General features: G+C 37.8%; 1 protein-coding gene across 5 annotated transcripts in view; it reads left to right on the top strand.

The window, feature by feature from the left end:
- PDE8B (phosphodiesterase 8B) overlaps positions 1-22439 on the top strand; it is a 78679-nt gene that overhangs the window by 40250 nt on the left and 15990 nt on the right. For all 5 annotated transcript variants that reach the window (XM_065860452.2, XM_065860454.2, XM_071802621.1 and 2 more), the window contains exons 4-11: positions 2103-2162; positions 3165-3222; positions 7705-7793; positions 12145-12223; positions 12743-12883; positions 14543-14631; positions 15298-15358; positions 20017-20068. In XM_065860452.2, coding sequence (XP_065716524.1) covers positions 2103-2162; positions 3165-3222; positions 7705-7793; positions 12145-12223; positions 12743-12883; positions 14543-14631; positions 15298-15358; positions 20017-20068 — 629 coding nt within the window. The remainder of the gene's footprint in view (positions 1-2102; positions 2163-3164; positions 3223-7704; positions 7794-12144; positions 12224-12742; positions 12884-14542; positions 14632-15297; positions 15359-20016; positions 20069-22439) is intronic.

Here is a 22439-nt window from a genome sequence, read left to right as displayed (position 1 = left end):
CCTAAGAACCTCATCTAAATGCGTTTAAACACCTCCAGGAATGGTGACTCCACCACTTTGCTGGGCAGCCTGTTCCAATGCCTGACAACCCTTTCCATGAAGAATTTTTTCCTAATCTAAACCTAATCTTTTTTCCTAATCTAAACCTGCCCGTGCACAACTTGAGGCCATTTCCTCTGGTCCCATCACTTGCTACTTAGGGGAAGAGACCAACACCCTCCATGCTACAACCACTTTTCACGTAGTTGTAGACAGAGATAATGTCTCCCCTCAGCCTCCTTTTCTCCAGGCTAAACAGCCCCAGTTCCCTCAACTGCTGCTCATCAGACTTGTGCTCCAGACCCCTCACCAGCTGCATTGCCCTCCTCTGAACTCTCTCTAGTACCTCAACATCTTTCTTACGATGAGGGGCCCAAAACTGAACACAATATTCAAGGTGGGGCTTCACCAGCACAGAGTACAGTGGCACAATCACTTGGCTAGTCCTGCTGGCCACACTATTCATAATACAAGCCAGGATGCTGTTGGCCTTTTTGGCCACCTGGGCACAGTGCTGGCTCATGTTCAGCCGCTGTCAATCAACACCTCCAGATCCTTTTCCTCCAGGCAGCTTTCCAGCCACTCTTCCCCGAGCCTGTAGCGCTGCCTGGGGTTGTTGTGACCCATGTGCAGGACCCAGCACTTGGCCTTCTTGCGTCTCCTACAACTGGCCTCAGCCCAATGATCCAGCCAGTCCAGATCACTCTGTATGGCCTTCCTACCCTCCAGCAGACCAACACTCTCACCCAATTTGGTGTCATCTGCAAACTTACTAAGGGGACACTCAGTCCACTCATCCAGATCGTTGATAAAGAGATTAAGCAGAACTGGCCCCAACACTGAGCCCTGGGGATCACCACTAGTGATAAGACACCAGCTGGATTTGGCTCCATTCACCACAACTCTCTGGACCTGCCCATCCAGCCAGTTCTTTGTCCATTGCAGAATACACTCATCCAAGCCATGAGCTGCCGGCTTCTCCAGGAGAATGCTGTGGGAAACAGTGTCAAAGTCTTTACTGAAGTCCAGGTAGACAACATCCACAGCCTTTCCCTCATCTTCTAGGTGGGTCACCTTGTCATAGAAGGAGATCAGGTTGGTCAAACAGGACCTGTCTTTCATAAACCCATATTGACTGGGCCTGATCATATGGTTCTCTTGGATGTGTCATGTAACGTTACTTAAGATCATCTGCTCCATGACTTTCCCCGGCACTGACAGATTTATAGTTCCCTGGATCCTCCTTCCGGCCCTTCTTGTGCTATACACCATACTGTTCTTCTCAGTCCATCATGAGCTGTAACTTGCCATGTTTATGACAACAAGCATTTTAAAGCTCAAATACTTGTGCTGAGGGAAGTTCTTCTAAAGATCAATACATCAGTATACAGACTGTTTATTCAGGACAGTGTGACATGTTTTAAAAAGTTACCTTTAGCCAGTGAAAGGTAAATAGATTGTTCTTCTGATAGTTGGTCATATATTTTTCAGTTTCTCAATAATAAGTGGTAAAATCTTGTTTATTCAGCATTTCATAAATGGTAGGCTAACATATGTATTTTCTATTCTCTTTTTTTTTAGTTGCATGCACTAAAAGCACTTCCCACCTCCAAAGAAAATTTTGTGGTATCTAGTAGGACAATGGCAAAGATGGGAGAAGGTGGTGGAGATTCTTGTTTGAATTAGCTAGTGGGGACTGCAAACGCTCTGTTAAGACTGACCTTTCTCAACCCATGCAGTCAGGGCAGTCTGTCCCAAACAAGTGAAGTAAATATGGCTGACATTCTCTAGGTTATAAGAGTAGTTTTGAAGCACTGCTGTTCATGCACTCTGTTTTTGGAGCTCTTGCCTCATCACGGCATTGAGCAAAACCTCAAGAATCTTGTAGCACAACGAAAATGGATTGTATAAGTGGGGGTAGGTAGGTTTTGGCAATGTATTATCCTATTTTCTAGCCTCAATGCTGTCTTTCAGTCCTGGTTTTCATCTATATTGTCTGTGAAGATACTCAGAGTAACATCAAGAAAGCATATTGCGTAACCGAGAAATTTTTGTTTTCTCAGGTCGATTCGTGCCACAAAACCATCAGAGCACGCTGTAATACTTGCTGTGGTTCCATGCACGTAAGTATGACCATTTTGTGTAAGATTTTTATTTTACTTGATAGGAGTGTTATGTGTAATAGTTACCTAATAACAGAAAGTATCTTACAAACAAGCCCCATAGAGTGAGTTTAATATTATTTTAACTGGAACAGGTTAGTGATTTTTTTATGTGGCCTATTGAAGTATTTGATAACTTTCCGTTTATATGGACTAGTACTATCCCTATCACCTTCAGAGAAGCATATGTAATGGCTTGTATAGTAAGAAAAAATAGAAAGCTTTCTAAAAGAAAAAGATAGAAAACTATGTATTAATTTCTAGAGGAAATAACTAAATCAAATAACACACTGTGTTTACTAGATAATGGAGAAAACTTAAATCCTCTTGACACTAAACTCCTGAAATCCTTGTCCTGAAATCCTTGTTCATTAGTTCATAACCTATGTATTCAGGCAGAATTCTTACTGACTTAAATACATTTTTTATCAAACACCTTTGAAAAAGAGGACTTTTCTGTCTTTGTTTAAAATTCCTGCACACCACTGAATCCATTCTAATTTTATTAATTTCCTAGCTCACATAAAATACTGAGAAATAGAGTGGCAGGTGAAGAACTATTCCTGCCAAGATTAGAAAAATTACTGTTTGTTGCTGAGCAAGACTTTACAACTTGCTTCACCTTTTACTTAATAACACTTTTTTAGATTCTTTCTCATAGGATATCATAGGATGTCCTTCAACCTCTTCATGCTTTCCTTTTGTAATGCCCTCATGTATTTGTGAAGAGGGCTTCTGTAGAGTACCTCTGTCAGATTTTCTGTAGGGATAACTATCACATTGTAGTAATAGCTGCAAATACTTATAAAAGAAAACCACAGTATCATCTTCTGTAATAGCATGATTTAATGTATGTGTTTTATGCAAGAGTGTTCTCACTACATTTATTATTTTCAGGTAACCACATCAAATTTATACTATCTAATTCCTAAATGTTGTGTGACCATACATTTTGTTTTGTAGATCTGCTGATCAAGAACAGACTTCTATTCTTCCCCTTCTTAATGCAGGCTTTAATAGGGTATGTATAAATCACATATTTAATATAGTAATCATGATCACTTCAGACACTTCTGCTTCCTCAAATTGAAATCTATGTGTTTCCTTCTGATAAGAAACTGGTGGCAGTTGACTGGGGACTCTTTTCAACAATGTATCCAAGAAGCATGTGAAATAATCTGTTATCTAGCTAATCCTTCCAGAATAAGCAGGAATACTGACATCAAGTTGTTGTGGTCTGGGGAGGTTGTAGGTGGGATTTGTTTATGACTGCATTAAAAACACAGTGATGGGGACACCTGATTAATGTGCTGTGCATATCTAGTCACCTGGACATCTCTACATGGCCCAGACTGCTACGATTCCCCTTCTAAAGGGACTACAAACCTAGTCCAGCTCCTCCTGATGTGAAGAAGAATTTGCCTTTTTTCATGAAGGCTTTTATGTCGGCTTGCACCTGTTCTTCTCAGGGCAGTGTATGAGGCTTGCTTGTACAGGCAGCAGGAAGGAAGATGATAACTTCATAGTGTTTCTCAAAACAGCTTTGTAGAGAGAGCAGAAATGCAGGAGTTCTGACCTTTGAAAATATAGATTCAGTTGCTTACCCTCTTCCACCTTTTGTGAGTGTTTTTTGATGGATATTAGTGTTATGTTAATGTAATATAAATCAACTGTAATATTAAAATTAGCCATTCAGAAGGGCAGTTATGTATTGAAGTTGTAGAAGCACATCAATGGATCCTGTAGTTAAGGTGAATTAACTATATACAGTTTGGACAATTAACTGTAGTAAGGAAAATCAGAGAAGGAAGGGAGTTAACCCAGGCAGAATCTCATGTTAATATGCTCATATTGAGTTGAATATCTGAGCTAACTCATATTTAGCTTTAGTTTCCTAACAAAGTAGAACATGTGCCAGAGCACCATTTGGAGGTCATCTCCAAAAAGAGTTAACAGATCCTGCAAGGCTACTGTGGAAGAAAAATGCACTTCTGAAGTGCTTCGATGTTCGAAAAATTGGAAAAAATGAGACTGAGAGCTGTCCCAAATTTATTGGAGAGATTGCATAACATAGTAATTCCCTATTGGAATTATTTTTAGGCCTTTAAAACACATCTGATGTCAAAGATCTTATTTTCACAGTGGGGTGGACATTGGAATTATTTCTTCTTGAATGGGCATCAGTAGAGACTAAATCCATTAAAACAAACAAAAAAAACCCCACACAAATGTGTGTGTGTGTGTGTGCACGTACATGTGGAGATTTACAAATACCCTTCACAAAGATTTAAAAATACCCTTCTTCAAAAAGAGAGACAGTATTTGGAGGGAATCTCTTCCTCAGCAGCAACATATAATTTGAACAGATATGATTTTAAAAAAATAAATTAGAAGTTTCTCTTCATTGTTTTTATTTCTACAGTCCAACCTTCCTGGTTGCCTTATTACTGTTAATCACATCAGCATTTGTCCTATTTTTGCTCATCTTCTTCCTTTTCCCTTGAAAAAACACTGAATGTGATTGCTCTGTCTGGCGGTGGCTGTCTTCTAAATGCACCTCCAACTTGAGTAGTCTGAGCTTCTACCCAATTTGTCCGTTATCTTTTTGTAGAGCTTTGTAGACAAAACCAGACTTTTTACATCAGGTTTTGATCTAAAAATTCCAAAGAAATCCTTTAATTTGCGGGGGGATATTCTTGCAAATAACCATAGGGTTTTTTTCATGCAGTGAGCAGCTGATTTTTTTGCTTTAAAATATTCTGTTGTCTTCATGTGTACTTAAGTTAGAGTAATACCTTTCTGGTTTTATGTGTACCTGCAATATGTGACATCAATAGTTCTAAAAAAAATCACTTTTTATTTCTTATAAGGAAGTCAGTGATGACTGATCCCTATCCACATCTGGATCACAATTATCATTTAAAGATATTATGAACAGAGATTTTGGGAGTATCCTCTGTTAATTTTATAAATTCCTTTGGCATTTTCTTTATGCTGTGTTATTTCTGTTTTTTCTTCCTCCTCCTCATGAAAATCTATTTTGTTACATCTTCTGATTTTTTCCCTATTTCATAACAGCTTTTGTGTTTGTATATTAACAGTGGTGTTAATGCACTACATTTATTATCCTGATTTTTTTCCCTCTCAGCCTCATATATCGAATAGTGATGGCATACTTAGGATGAACTCATTTTAATAAGTTATATGGCTTCCTGACATTTTTAACTATGATTTCAATAAGTGTTTGCAGGTATTCAATTATAATCTTGTCTTCAGTAGTTTTCCTAAGCAAATGTTGATTCTCATTGACCAGTTGCTGTTAACATTTTCTGGCTCACAATAAAACAAATCTTTACTATTTAACCTGGTACTTCTTGCCAAGTAGGAAGTATGATGCATTCCTCCTAGCTGATGGCTCCTGTGGCTTGTGTCAGGTTCTGTATAGTATGACAGTGGAATCCAACTATCATGAAGTAAAATGTAATTTAAGGGTATATGTTAGTCACATCAAAATGTACTGTATAAATACTAAAGTTTTTTTAAACAAAAGTATTTTTATCTGCTTTCTAATCTTTGAAAGGTAATAGATTTTCATCTTCTGGTGCTTCATTTAGATGTATAGGTTAGAAAAAAGAAATGTTTTCTGTTTTTTCAGGTCCCGGTTGATTTCTCGGCTTTGAGTTAGCCAGTGAATGAATGGCATTAGTACTATAAACTTAAAGAGATTCTGCGCCTCTGCAGAGGACTATACAACAGTTAAGAGCAGGTTTAGCACTTCAACAAGCTGCCACTCTTGCGTTTTAGCCAAAGATTTGTGCTGAGATAGTAGTTTATTTTTGTCAGTAAACAGCAGTGGTTAAATCTTGTAAGTAAACAGCACTGCTTTGAAATTCAATTCATAAGGAGCTTTAGTATGTTCTCATAAGTTTAGTTTGTAAAATATGTTGTCATCATTGTTAAATTGTGTATTATTGATAGATTTGTTTTTATAATGTTTTAAATTTAGCACAAGCATTTTTGAATATTTAAAAGACCATGCTAAAACTGAAAATCTAAATCTACAGCACAGTAGAAGACTAATTTGTTTGCAGACAAAAGCACAACATCATTTGCACCTTTGCTTCTGCCAAACTGGTATCATGACTTCTGGTTCCCTATGCATTCACTTAGTGTGTGAAGTGAGAGTTATAGAAATATTTTAAGATCTTAACATTAAGGAGAGAAGCAAACCCAGTTATTTTCAAGATTTAATATTACTTCTTTACATTTTGCTGCCAGCTTGAGATTAAACCATGGATCCCCAAAATACAATTATTCATACAGGAAAGAAGCATTGATTTCTTAAAAGTCATTCATTGTTCCACAGAGGTTTGAGTACTGCCTCTTGACTCTTCATGCAGCTGTGCTGTGAGAACCAGTGACGGACAGTCAGTGCATGTATTTCTGTAGGAATATTTTAGCTCTTCCTAGCAGAAGTTTACTAGTAAGTGGCAAACTTTAACTGAGAGTCACAGAATCTAGTTCTTTTCACAGAATCACAGAATGTTAGGGATTGGAAGGGACCTCGAAAGATCATCTAGTCCAATCCCCTGTAAAGATTCTGATTTCAGTAGGACCAGTCACAAGACCTTTCAGCTTACTATCTTTGCCTAACAAAGAGAGGACATTCTCATCTGGAGTGTATAAGAGTTTGTAAACTGTTTTCAGCATGTCCCTTACTTTATTTACTTTTCTACACTTCTGAATTCACAGTGACAGACCAGTAGGATTGCTTGTCGGGCAAAGTTATTTGAGCTTCTCAGCTTCAGCTGCCATATTTGCTTGAAAACATATGAAATGCCAAATATCATTATTTTGGTAGTTTGTTTGGTTTTTTTTTGGTGGGGGGTTGGTAGTTTTTTCTTGTTGTTGTGGTTTTTTTTGTGTGTGTGTGTGTTTTTTGTTGTTGTTGTTGTTGTTTTTGTTTGGGTTTTGTTTTTTTTTTTTTTAGCATGAACGATTTGTGTTTCTAATGTATTCTATTTCCATTCTGGCAGGCCACCTAAAGCAGGTTGCCCAAGATCATGCCCACAAAATTTTTAAAGATCTCCAAAGATGTAGACTTCACAACCTTCCTGTGAAACCAACACCAGTACTCAGTCACCCTCAAAAGAAAAAAAAAAAAGTTTCCAGATGTTCAGAAGGAACCTCAAGTATTTCCATTCAGGTCCATTGCCTCTGGTCCTGTCACTAGGCACCACTGGAAGGAGCCTAGCTTTCTCTCTCAGACTCTTTTTTCAGATATTTATATACCTTGATGAGATCCTTCCTTGAGCTTTCTTTTCTCCAGACTTGGTAGACCCAGGCCTCGGCCTGTCCTGACAGGACAGATGCTTGGTCACCTTCATGGACCTTTGCTGGACTCGTACCAGTTCTCCATAGGTTGGAGTATTAAATGCAGGAACAGAAATAACAGTTTAAAGGCATTCCAGTCTATTTCATGCACTCTTGATTTGTCTTCCAGCAATTCATGGAGAATAGCAGCATAACTGCTTGTTACAATGAGCTGGTTCAAATAGAACATGGGGAAGTGCGATCTCAGTTCAAATTACGGTATGTAGAAGCGTAAGAAAATGCAAACATCAAGTGCTTGATCTACATAATTGTACCAGGTTCCTTTCTGCTTCTTCCCAGCGATGTATATATGTGCTTTGCATCTGTATATTAACTAATATGCTGTGTCCTTATTTCCTTCTTCTGATATTTTGTAAAGGACAAATTTAAGTTCCTTAGTAACTGGTACCATGAGAAAGCTTGGTCTGTGTATGTTTCATTCAGTGGTGGTTTAAATGATGGCTTTCCTTAAAGCAAAATTCAGTACATGTCTTTTTTTTTTTCTGATGCTTGCTGTGTCCCATATGTCTTGTGGTGACCATATTGAATTTGGCAATATTCTGCTAGCCATTACTACTGGCATTACAGTCAGGGCAAGATCATTTGGGAGAAATTTTGCAGAGCAACAACTTCATTTGATTTAATAGCAAGGGGAGCATTTTTAAAATTCTGTATTATGTGTAAGGTTTATGGGCTGCAAACGTATATGAAAGTAAAACTTCATTAAGTCATTTGTGATCTCGTGTGTGAGAGATTTCATATTTGATAGCTTGAGCTCAATGCAATCTTGACGCATCTCTTCATACCCTGAGTTTTTATTTCCTTTCTTGGGCAAGTCTTGGCAGACAATGATCGCAGTTTTCTACCTTGGTGAGAAATTAAATGACTTTCATTCCCTTATCACTTTTTGTTTAATGTGACTATTTTTATATTTAATACAGGTGCTTATATGTGCATGTAAATATGTTTACAGTTCAACCATATGAAAAAAAGACCTGAAGTTGAGTGTTGTGCAGGGAAATTATAGTTCCCTGTCTGTCATAAATTAATTCCTGTTCCATCTACAGAAAATACTGTAACTTCTCCACAGATTTCAGTGTCTCTGTTTAAGGAGCAGATTTTTCTAATAATTTCTTTGCAAACTGATCTCAAAGTGACTTCATGCTCAGGTGACTACATGTTTGTACATGCAGAATGCAATTAAAGTAACATTTTAAAGGAAAAAATAATTTGAGCTCATTCAGTTTTTAATAGGTGTTTTCCAAAACTCATCAGGAAAATAAAGCAGCTGTGAGATTGTAGAAGTTAACTAGATGTTTTGGTGATCCTGAGTTGGTTTGTTGGTCAGTTGTAAACGCAACATGAACTGAGTGACTTTTGAATTAACTCTGAAAGATTAATCAGAAAGATTAAGCTGTCATTCACACACACAATGCTTGTAGTTTATGTCTCAAGAATGAGATGCAAATACAGTTTAAGCATCTCTATGTGAGTATTATCAATTATTAATGCAGATAATTAAAACTCCAACACAGGGAGAATTATTCATATTGACCACCACCTTTTTATGCAAGTTTATTTATAACCATCACAAAAAAAAACTTAAAATTCATTGGAATTAGGAGACAATGTCAGTCTCTGGTGGCATTTCATCTACCGACAGTTCTTCCATTCATATTGTTTATGGAAAGAGAAGTAACCCACCCACTACTTATTCTGCCTGCGTTTGCTCTCTTGAATGTTGTTACACAAACTTCCTTGCAATTCATGTAAATAATAACACTATATAAAATGTATTCTGTGTTATCATGTCTTTTGTATATTGATAACACACATTATATATTTTTAGGTGTGTAAGTACATTCACGTCACCTCTGAACATGGCTTCTGGGAATCTTTGGCAGCATTGTAAAATACTATGAAAGAAGCTGGTGGTATTTTTGGATTTGCAACTGCCATGGCCAAATGCAGTTTCAGAACAGTTAAGTAATTGTTGTGGTTTAAATCAGCAGGCAGCTAAACACCACACACAGCTCTTTGCTCATCCCTGCACCCACAGTGGGATGACGAAGATAATTGGAACAAAGAATGGCAAACTTCAAGGGTCAAGATAAATACAGTTTATTGGGACAAAAAGGGAAAATAATAACAATAACAGTAACAGAGGACACACAATGCAGTTGCTCACCACCTGCCAATCGATACCCAGCGAGTTCCTGAGCAGTGATTCCCCTCACCAGCTTCCCCAAAAATATGTACTGAGCATGACACCATATGGAATATCCCTTTTGCCAGTTTGGGTCAGCTGCCCTGGCTGTCCCTCCTCCCAGGTCCTTGCGCACCTGGCATGACTTGAGAAGCTGAAAAGTCCTTGACTGCTTAATGATGACTAAAACATCAGTTTGTTATTGATGTTATTTTAAACCCAGGACACAGCACTACAACAGCACTAGGAAGAAAAATAACTCTATCCCAGCTGAAACCAGGACAGTGTTTTTTTAAAGAGTTTAATAGATGCAGGTCCAGTTAAATAGTTAAATATTCCTTGCCATGTAACAAGCAAAAGTAACACTTATAAGTAACATTTGTACTAGCACATGGGGGCATGAAGTAGCCTTTTAAAATACAAACCTACTGAAAACACATATTTGTAACTTGGAGAAGCTGATGTCTTGCAACAGAGGATTGCCCCTACCTCTGCCTGATTATGCAGGTACTCCAAGTGAGTTTGTCTTTAAAAAATAAGCAGAGCTAGTGTTTGTTAATGCTATTTGATTATAATTTCTTTTCATCTGTGTGGTTTTATTAAGAGTGGAAAAATGCGTTGCACTATATGTCTATCCCACTGGGCCTCTGATCTGTTTGCTGTCTCAGTCGGCCTTCTGTACAGCTTTGTGAAAGTGAAAGGGATGAGAGAACACTTTCAGAAAGTCCATGGAATTAAAACCAAGATATTTCAGGTGTTCAGGTGCAAGAGAAACATGGTGAATAAGCAGGACCAGCCCAATAAGCCAGTGTATAAGGTCATGTCAATGGTCAGAAATGTCTTTCCATCCCCTCAGGGACACTGCTTATTCACATAACTTCTTGTTTGAAGCTTGGTTGGATGTCTGTGGGAGTATTGTATTAATCAAAGAGGATATGGGTCATCTAAACTTGTAATTTTGCTGGCTTAGTTGCCAGATTGAGTGAAAATACTAAGGTTTGAATAGTGCAAACATAGCTACGTGTTTTCTTGCAGAAAGTTTACATAATGACATTTGTTATCAGGTGATGTACCAGATGGGCATCTATCACTATGATAGATTAGTTGTTTCACACAGCAAAAAATCACACTTTAGAGCCAGCTTGAACTGCTAGAAAATTACTGTACAAGTTACATTGGAATCTTCTTTTATTGTATGAGCTGAAATACTGCTGTCAACTTCCATGTACAACACTTTTTTCTACAAATCTTAATACACATGGCTACATGTCTGTGTCTCTGTGTATATTTCTCTGTGTATCCTATTTGTTTTTGAGTTACTTCCATGATGAGCAGAACCAGCAATGTCCTGTGTTTCTTAATTATCTAGTCATTAGTATTAATTCAAACCCCACTATGCAGTCTGGAAGTGAGATGTTCCTTTTAGGTAATAACTTTATAAAAGAATGTGTATGCATGGTGTATTTATGCTCCCTGCAGTGAGAGGTACATGGAAGATAATTAGTTTGTGTTTAGTCCAAATCAAAGATGAATTACTGACATCTGCTCAAACAAGTATGTCTGGGTTGTTTCCTTTAGTATGCTCTCTCTTTAAATATATTTTTATATATATCTCTGTGTGTACACATTATATTTTTTTTCTTTCTAGTATTAGGAGCCTATATTAATGTTAATCTCATGCTGCATAAATTATAATTTAAGCAGTTTACATATTGTAGCAAGAACGTAAGTCTTTTTTTTTCCTCTGTCAGTTCAAGGATAGTCCTGAAAATAAAAAATGGGAAATCAAGATCATTTAGCCCTTAATAAAGATCAGCATGTGTGGAAATCAAGTCACTGAATTATTACTTGGAAGCAGGAAAATTTGTAATTTTCTGACTAGGACTTTGAGATGGCTTAAATTATTTCTTTAACTATGATGTATTAAAACTTCTTTGATAGTGCTGAACTATTTGCTGTATTTAAAACTTTGTACATATTTGCTGTTGTGATTTTTGTATTCCCTATCTTTAATGATCACAAAACTTTCTATCCTGATATAACAGACATCTGTTATTTTCATGGCTAATTGTTAGTTCCTGTTATCAAGAGCATTTTTGGAGAAAGAAATACACTATTAAGACACTGTAGTACCCATGAGCAATTTTACAATGTGATCTGCAGTAAAAACACACTAACAATAGGGTTGTCTAAAGCTGAATTTCTTGAAAAAAAAAAAAATCATAACAGAGATAGTGAGATAATTTAGTCAAAATATCATGCTACATTGTGATCCATGTACCAATAAGTACAATATAATAATATTTTTATTGTGAGCAACATATTCAAACAATAAAACTAACATGAATCATTTGCTAATTTCAGGGCTTGTAATGCAGTGTTCACAGCATTAGACCATTGTCAGGAAGCTATAGAAATAACCAATGAAGATCATGTCATTCAGGTAGGGGAAAAAAGGTTACCTATTTTGTAGAACTTCAAGAGAGGAATATTAAAGAGATCTTTTCTCGGTAGTCTCTGTTCTATTTCAGTATTTTAGTTTTGTTGCCTATTAAAAAGCCCCATATGATGAGCTGACTTATTTCTGGATGCTGCACATTGTTGCCTGATGAATTTTTAAGACTTTACCCTCAGCAACTTTATTTAGACAATGATTTTGTAAAATAATGTTGTTTATGGTAAAACCAGCATGAAATCTGTAGCAGAACTTGACAACCTGTACAGTAAAGAGTTCTGTTCTCTTTCTGTGCCCTCTGATAAACATTTACATATCACCTTCTGTGTTCAGCTCCTTTCTTTAATAAAATGTTTCACCATTATACAGATTTTTATATGAAAAACGCTGAATTATAGAGATATGTGGTTATGGCGCTAGATGTAACACTTTGATAGTTTTATGTGAGTAGTTATCCTTTAAGTATGTTCTTTTTCATATTATCCTAAAATATTTTTGTTTTGGCAGTATGTTAATCCAGCCTTTGAACAGATGATGGGATATCACAAGGGAGAGCTTATTGGCAGGGAACTTACTGAACTACCAAAAAGTGATAAAAACTGCGCAGATCTTTTAGATACTATCAACACATTTATTAAAAAAGGAAAGGTAAGCAAATAAAATAAACTCATGCAAAATAGCTTTAGATTTCTATTCTGCTGTGGTTTTAATGGTCTCGGTTTAAGAATACAAGTTATGGTTTTCATGAGTGCACATATAAGGCTGAAATTCTGCTCCCAAGGTGTCTTAGGAGCACAACAGCCCATGCTTCATACAAGTGATTACAAATTTTCTTAGCTTTGCTTTTAGGATCTGACTGAACTCCTCTTCTGATCTGTTGGCTTAAGATCAATATGAGAACATTTCCTGTGTTTCTGTTTTTATTAGAGCTCATGGAGGTTTCGTTAGCTGGAATATAACCTCAGTCTCTCAGCCTCTTAGATGGGTGCATCATCCAACCAAAAGGTTTATCTGTTCTATCATAACAGCAGAGCCTTCATTGACTGCATGCTTTAAGCACTATGTGTTATAATCAGTTGTGACCAAAATATACCACCACTCAGTGGGTTTTCTTTTTCTAACTGTAGTTGGAATATCTGCAATGTACTGTTAGCTGCTGTGATGGTGGTGGTAGGCCACAAAAGCATCACATGTTCCTAGTGATATATTCCCCTAACTTATGCAACAGTTTCTTATCTCATTTCTCTTGGGTTGCACAAGTACCTTTTAGACTTCCCTGTCTCCCCTTCTGCTTCATGAACTTTGGGGAGTTCTTGAACATTTGAGTCATTTGCAGCAATGATCTGAGCTTTGTGTGTCATTGTCTGGAGTTGTGTGCAAGTTTGCCTTGGTTTATTAGAAGTAGCCACTAGCACTCCCTGCTCAAAGGCCCCATGCGCCTTCTGCTTTGTTCATTCATCTTTGTCTGTGATGAAGGTATCTTGCACTCATTTTCCAGATTCATCCTACTTTGCTGCCAAGTAGTTACCTCCTTAAAATCTATTTTTCTGGAGGTGGTAAAGAGAAAGAAGCTTTCCGCTTTATCTTCCTTTCCTCTCCAATCAATACTAGAGGATATATTTTATCTCTGTATCAGTGGACTGCCTAAGGATGGTGCATATATGGCTCTTGGTTAGCCTGCATTCCTCTTGACGTTTTCCTGTGGCAGTAGGGATGGAGGGAAAATTAGTGGCCAGTCAGGAAGACTGGCATTTGCATGAAAGAACAGGATAAAAGAAGCCATGAAGAAACTGTTTCTTCTTTTGCTGATCTGGAGCGCCTCGGATATTCATGGTCATGTCAAAACAGTCCTGGCTGATAGCTGAAGGACACCCTTAGGTCAAGGGCTTCTGAAAGTTACCATGTATATCAGTTGACAACTGGCAACTTCAAAGCTGAATGGTATTCCGCACAGAGTTTGATTCTGCTGTTCCCAAGGGAGGTATTCTATGGATGTGTTGCAGCCACCATTGCTTATGGTGGTTCCTAGCAAGAACATTTGTAACCCCTCAGAGTAGGTGATCCCTAAAATTCTTTGTGAAAAATTAATGCTCTCTCACAAGAGCAACATATTTATACTGATCTTACAGTAGCAAATGCCTGTAAAAGTTGCTACTCTGTATTAATAGTTTTTGCACTATTTAAAAAAAATACAAACTGAAATAACATGTAATCATTTACTATGTAAGGGCTATGTAATAGTAAATTGATATTTGATTGCAAGCTGTGTATTCTTATATGCCATCTCTGTTGTGTGTGTTTGCTTAGGAATGGCAAGGAGTTTACTATACAAGAAGAAAATCAGGAGATAGTATCCAGCAGCATGTGAAGATAACACCTGTGATCGGGCAAGGAGGGTAACTAGCTTGTCCAGAACATAATTGCTTTCTGGCTTTAGTACCTTCTCTCTGCTTTCCCCATTTGAAAGTTTGACATGAACCTCCATGTGTTTAGTAACAGAGTGATGATATAACTGCTGACTTCAAGCGATGTGGAAAGAATAAGCCAAGTTGAGAAGGTCGTGTTCTTTCCTGATGTTTCTCCATTTTGGTGACATCATCTGTGGGCTAAAAGAACTGTAAAATCATAACAATTAATAATGTTACTGGTACAGATACCTGTAGGTTGAAGTTTTAGGTTCATGTTACTGTTCAGTTCTTTATGAAATTATTCTACAAAATCCACACCATTATCAGACTGGAAGGATCAGCAGCTGGGTGATCCATTGTTTGTGCGTGTGCTTGTATGTGCTCCCACCTTTGCAGTGTAGTACGGGCATATTGCCAAATTCTGCTCCCAGATCTGCAGGTGAACTCCTGCAGGAGCAAAAGGATTGTGGTCCTGGGACAAAAATGTAGCTGTAATACTGAAGGAGCGCTAGTCACCCAGTCATCTGTTTGGTATTGGGTTTGGTATCTTCTTTATGAGGGCATGGAGACCTGAGCTGTAGAAAATAGTAATGTATTACTTCATTTGTCTCTCTGCCATTTGACGTGATAACAAGTGATTACTTCTGTTGCTAGGAAAATAAGACATTTTGTGTCCCTCAAAAGGCTGCATTGTGCCAATGAAAACAACAACCAGGTATTGTATTTCTTTCCTGTCAAAATTTTCATAGCTTTTAGTAACCTGGTATTTTATGCTTTAGAAATTTATCTTTTTCCAAGAGGAGGTGATCTATATTGTCAACAAGATTCTCATTGATTGTTGGAGCAAGCAAGAAAATTTCAGCATTCCCTGGGGCTGTTTTCCTCTTGTAAGACTGCTGAGTTGACGAAGAAAGGCTCTAACTCTCTGGAGTACATATGTGACAGTTGAGTCCATGATACTGTGGAGCAACATAGACCATAGTCCAAAGGGATTTCAGGGGCTTGTTCTAGAGCTGCTCTTGCCAGTCCGATCTGGTGTACTTATGTCTCATACTGACCCATGCTCAGCTGTCACAAGGTTTGCTAACATGTTGTTCTTAAGTGTAGGCTTCATGCAGGACCTGAGACATGGTGTATTCATCAGAACTTGTGTTGTGGAGGGGTGTAACCCAAGAAAACCAGCAGTAGAAGTTGACCCCAGTCTCTGCAGTCTCAGCAGATATCCACACAAGCAGGTCCTGCAACAAAGCTGGTGGCACAGGGAGGTGTTTGTTGTCATCTGCTTCTGGTTCCCTCCCTCTGAGTGTCTGAAGCAAATGTTCATACGACATCCTTTGCCTCAAAAATACTCTAGCACATGACCTGTAAAGAAGTTTGTGAGCAAAGGAGTGAAATCTATCTTTAACCTGTGGTCTGTAGGGGTTATATAGAAAGTGGAAAGCATAGGAAGTAGCTGGCAACATTTTAGAGAGGATGCGCTTGGGAAACACATTGCCGTGTTCTCTAGGGGAAGGCTTATGTATCTTGTTTTACTTACAATTTTAATGTGCTTTTATCCATTATCTGGTCAAAGACACTTGTGCATAAAAGGTATTTAGAAAGTCATTGCTATTTCTAGTTCACCCTTCTTCAGTGTAACAATACTGAATATTAACACATTATTGGAAAATTTTTACTATTTGAAGAAGTTCATGCCTGGTATTCTGTAAAATTTGACTGTTGAAACCATCCCTCTTGCACAAGTTTTTGTGCGGGCAGGTAGTAACAAATCAAGGGAGAAATCTGCACAACTTCTGGAAGAATTTTGAAGGTCTATCACTAAAAAACAAGGCTCAAAATATTTCAAACTGACCTCATCTTTGAACCAAAACACAGATAACAGTATTTGCAGCAATGTATCATTTACAACAGCAGGATGTTTTAAAGTGCTCAGGCTAGAGTGCAAGAGTTTTGTAATATAAGCAGTGCTAAAATTACGTGTGTTTATTTAAAATTAATTATTTAAACCTCGTTGTTATTGTTTCATTTATACCTGCTTTGATGTTGATATGAAAGCAAGATACAATCCCATGTTTTTTCTATAATATACACACAGCTGAAAGAGTGGTGCAGGGAAGTGCACATATGATACTCTTAGTGCAAGATAATGAGTATAAAACAATTACAAACTTACAGCTATCTGTAAAAAGCAGTAGTAAGAATATAGATAAAAGTCCTTTTCTGTGTTTGTTGTCCTGTTCATTGGACTGCCTAAATCAGGAAGCTTAAGAAACAAATTTTAGTTAGGGATTTGTGTCCAAGGCGACATTCATATTCTCTGTAATACTGACACTGTCAGAAAGCACCACCTAGTCACATTTTTTATCATTCATTCATGAGCAGTTATTGTTAAATGAAGCACTAACATGATGAGCTATAGGCCTGGTGACATTTCCACACTCCGTGAGCCTAGGGAATATGGCCTTTGAAGGGTTCTCCACAGATGTAGACATCTACCACAAAGGTTAAAGACCTCATCCTAACAGCATCATCTTCAGAGATGTAAAGTCCATTGGGGAGAAAACATGGTGCATCCAACAGAACTAGGTAATTATTCTGTTTTACTTCTGTGGTGGAAATATCTCCTGCCTGTAGTAGAGCACCAGGTGCTCTCACACTGCATGAAAATTTCAAACAGTGTCTTGAAATTTTGGGGGTTTGAGAGTGGTTTTGGTTTTCAGTTGGCTTTTTCATTTTAGTTGGGCAGTGATGGTGCTGTGTAGGAATATCTGTATTATATTCGTAAGACTTCTTAGAGTTATTTTTGTAACAATACTAATGTGATGGTATCAGTCTTGGTCAACATTTGTTCACTGCAGTTTCCCAAAAATCCATGCCTGAATACTTGCAGCAGTAGAACTTTTCTCTGACCTATGAAAATACTAGGTTTCTTTTCAAGCCACAGATAATTCTTCAAGTAAGGATAAAAAGAAATTGAACAAACTATTTTTTTAGTTGCAGACCAGTAAAAGCTGTCATGATTCACATTTTGATGCAAATTTCTAATGTTTCACTGCATCAACATAATTATAAATGGCTTGATCTCAGCATTCAGACACTGTATGCAGACTTAGAAACATCCTTACAGTATTATGCATTGTTTCACCTTAAAAAATGTAGGCATGTTCTTTGTCATAACCAGCAATGTCTGTAAGGCATATCACACTATGATTAGAGATCACTCTATAGGAACTTTTATGGGTTTCTGTGCCAGATTTATCACATACAAAAATTCAGTCATGTTAATTTACGCACGGAAAAACAAACAAACAAACATCTGAGAGTGTATTAAGTATTCTTACAGTCAAGATTTATGAATGGGGATTGACTTTCATGTGACTATCCCGTGTGCTAAAGTCTAGGTAGTGATTAATATTGCATTTGTCAATTTGAGGTCTGAAAGGATAGAGTCCAGTGTTTGCACACTCATAAATGTACAACACAGGTGGTGTTTTTCTCTTAAAACCATATTGTCCCAAGATTAACTATGTAACTGCCCTCATAACTTACCTTACATGGCTCTTTCAGGTCATACCTTCAGAACAGGTAAGAGAGGTATTCAGAACTGAAATGTGGTTTATGTTTCTAGTAGAGCACTTAAAGGACTATGCCAGTGTTTTCTGCCAGATGTGCAGTAGACAGAGATATATCTTTGGGCTCTGACAGAAGCTCCAGTTTGGGACCAGAGCAAGCAGTTCAGATGCTTTGTGTCTCTGTGCCACATCTGCTGAGCTTCAACTTTACTCTGTTTGAATGAGATGATTCTCTGAAAGTTCCTGGATTGCAAGAGAAGTGTTTAAACTTTTAAAAACAGTTTTCTGGAGGAAGAATCATTCCTTACACTCCCTCAAACAATATTTATATGGACCATGTGCACAGGATTTCTCCTTCCCTTTTTTATTTTGGTGTGTCTTTTTTCTTATTATTCATTACAGAAAGCCACATATGAATTTTGGTGCGTTTTTTTTTTTCCCCTTTCTCTTCACTTTCCCTTTCACCCTCTTCCTCTCCTCTCCCCAGTAGCTAAAAGCTAAAAAGAAATGAGATGTACAGAAATGATGCAAAAGGTAATTTGTATAATTCCTTTCTTTTCTGAATAATCCCTCTGAGGACCCTGCAGCATGTACTGTTGCAAACTGGTATAGATGCTAAGGGCACATAAGTGCAACCTTGTTGTACTCTCCTTTTAACTCACAGGTTGCAACCATCGATTTCATGCTTTCATGCAGTCTAGTGCTTTGCTGTATGCGGGTGATGGATTTGCTCACAGGAACAGTCACCATAGATTAGATTACAGTATTGGAACCCTAAATGTGATGTGTAATGAATAATGTGTAAATGCAGTGTGAAGCACTGAAGTTTATTCATCTGAAATAGAGGGTATGTCTATTTTCTCCAGTGACTGCAGTAAAAAAAAAAAAAAAAAGCATCATGTGCTAATTGTAGAGAGAAGACTTTAGGAACTTAAAATTCTGCTACATTTTCCTATTAACAGCAAAATACTTTCTTGGAACCACATAAGAAAGGAACAGGATGAAGTGATTAGCAGATATTAAACTGTCATGTATTGGAAAGACTGTGCTTTTTTTTCTGAGCATGATGGAAAAGCAGAGGAGCATATATCTGTAGACCAAGCAATAGGAGTAAACTTTAAGATGGTGGAAATACCCTATTTAAATTCCAAGAAAGTTTGAAATACCTATTGGTGGAACTACCCAAGATGTTTCAGAAGCACAAAGAAATAAGATTTTGTGTTTAATCTCTTCAATCATGAGAACGATTAAAATTACTTGGAAATAAAGTTCTGATGGATGACACCTACCTCTACCCTTCAGTTGCTGGAAAGTTGGTTTTGTAACTGAGTTGTTTGAAGCTCAGTTTTTCAGTGACCCATAAAAGGATGAATGCAAAATTAGCTTAGATAATACCAAGAAAATGGTTTTTAAACTACTGTACGGAGGGGAAGAAGTGACAATTTTAGAATTCTTTTTCCTTTTTGTGTTTTATTCCTGGAATCTTTCAGGTTCATATGCAATTTGCACATAAAATACTATCTAAAAATGAATGCCAGTTCTCTTGCAGACACAGGCATTAAGCAGGAACTTAGAATGTAAAAGCCCTATTGTATCTGTGATTTTCTGCGTTGCGTATCTGTTCACTTTCATATTATTTCACTATATCTAATTAAACCTAAAGAAGAGTCTTTGCCAAACATTCTTAAAAAATAATTGAACAGAAAATGCTGCATAAGGACAGTGTTGAATGTAGCCCTTTTAACATACTTTTGTATTCTTTTTTTCTTACAAATATATTTTACTCTTGGTGCATCTTCAGCTCTACAAGAGTCACCATGATGAGAAGTACACAGGAGACAATTCTCAGTCAGGTTAGTGTACTATCATTTACATTTATATACTGCTGTATTTGAGGTCATGGACAGGTTCTTTGCTGGTATGGAAAGTTGTCTCTTCCCTCTGTTGAGTCAGTGGTTGGAGCAGATGGCCAACGATGGATGCCAGTTGCTCTGATGTCACACCATCTTTGTAACCATCATTAGTAATTCCACCTTCTGCACAGACCTCTAGTCATGCATTCAGAGTCAAGGTGCATTGTTCTTCATTGTATTAAAACAGCGTGTGATCCTGAAGCTGGTGTACCTCTTCACCCCTTGGTGTTTGAAATTAACACAGAACTGTGCTGATTTGTGCCCTCGTGTTCCCAAGATTAGGACCTGTCAGCAGGCCTTTGGTTTGGCTCAGTACAGGGCTAGGATGGTTGTCTGTGATGTCCAGCTTAGAGCTAGTCACGTCCAGTCATCGCTGAGCTGTTGCAGGGTGTCTGTGTCTTGGGCAGCTTTGCTCACTTGCAGACAGCACGTTCAAGCTCTCAGCATCGTCTGCAGATAATTTTCATTAAAGTGTGGAGTATGGGGGGCATAATCACTTCTTCTGAGTAATGTTTGGAACAATGCTTTTCCCTGAAAAAGGGCCAGGTTTAAGCTTGTGAGCCTGGTGATCTGAGCCAGGTGCAGCACTGCTGTGTTATCCCGAGCGAAGAGGTTCTCATGCCCCGTTATCTGCTGGCACTCCAGGCCCTTTTGGCTATATAACTCTAGAAAAAGTTGTTTTGCAATGTCAGACAGCTTCTTATTTTCACATGGGAGGAGGCTATAATCTACCAAGAGCATGGGAATTGATTGTTTGGCATTGTCTGCTTTTTCAAGCAGCATAAGAATATGTACAAGCATTGGAGAGCTTTGTGATGCCGAATAATAATGGGCAGGGGAGAGAAGAGACAATATGTGCCATTTGCTGTTCTCATTACCATTACTGCCATCAGAACTGATCCATAGTGTGTTAAACTGCTGCAGCTGTGTCTCTATAATAAATGCAGTTTTTCTTTCTCACTTTTTCTTTCCTGCAAACAGGAAGGTGAGAAAACTCATGGATTAAACTGAAGAACTGGTTACCAGTTAAGACATTGTTACTAGCTTACGAATGTGTTTTACAGATTATGTGGGGCACTTAGTTTTGCTCATTATTGTGAGAGATTTTGGCAAGACTGGGAAGTGACCTCACATGAAGCCATGTTGATGACTGTGGTGCAGTGAAATTGGGCAAGTTTACAGTCACAGGGATGTGGTGTCAGTTATCCTTCCCTGCGGTGCATGGTTGTGTGTCAAGAATAAATTCCCACAGCCATGGGGAGCATATACCAGTATGTGATGAGTGTAGAAAAATAATCCATGTGTATCATCCTGTTCGCAATGGTGTGATTTGTAAAAAATCTGGATAGGGAGACATTCGGTTGACCAGGTGAAAGAAAATTTATTATTTAGGCATTTAAAGATTTTCAGCTGAAATTGTAGTGTGGCACAGAGTAGATTTTATGCAGCTGTGACTCTCCAGTTAGCACTAGCAAAGTTTCCAACTTGCTTGTTGGTGTTTAACACAAGGAGAGTTGACTTGTCAGTTACTGCCACTCATAGCTATGTTTATGTGTAAATGTTTGCTCCCACTCAAGTGCCTTACGTTAAACTCTTTCAAATGGTAATGCAGGAAAGGGGTTTGAAAGAGAAGTCCTATCAAAATAATAAATAAAATAATCTAACATGCATTAGTTATGCCCTGGTCTTAGGTGTCGACAGAGGAAAATGCTTTCAGTTTCTCCGGTCTGGACTACAACAAACTATCCCTTCCCTTCCCAGCTTGGTGCATGGTTAATTTTCACAGCAGCTGAATTGGTTGTTTATAATCATTCTCAGTATGTTGGATTTTTCTTAAACACAGGATACATAAAAAATATTGCAAGTAAAAGCAAAAGCTGTGAGAGTATGAATTGTACTTGCGCTGGAAGGGTGTAGACTGAGACGGGATTTTTCTCACTTGGATATATTTCTAGGCAGTTAAACTCAGGCTTATTCAGTGGTTGGTGGAGAGCAAAAGGGACCTGCAGGAGGGGTTCAACCCACCTGCCTGAGACTTCTCTCCTAAAGCAGGATCTTTGACAACTACCTTAGACAGAGCCTGAAAGACTACTGCTTTTAGGCAGCTAAAATTAGTTGAAGTGAGTCTCCTGTTTCGTAAGCTATCTTGACTTCCTTGTGAAACAGCTGTTCAGGGGACTTTAGACAAGTTACTGTAAATTAATAGCCACTGAGTCCCTTGTTTTAATGTGCAGAGATTATAATATTTCCCCCTTTTATGTGGTGTCATTAAGGTCATTTAATTCAATGTTCATAATTTTAGATAGAGGAG

Source organism: Patagioenas fasciata, chromosome Z (genome assembly GCF_037038585.1).
Source record: "Patagioenas fasciata isolate bPatFas1 chromosome Z, bPatFas1.hap1, whole genome shotgun sequence".
In the NCBI taxonomy this organism is placed as follows: domain Eukaryota; kingdom Metazoa; phylum Chordata; class Aves; order Columbiformes; family Columbidae; genus Patagioenas; species Patagioenas fasciata.
This window is presented reverse-complemented; position numbering and strand designations above follow the sequence as displayed.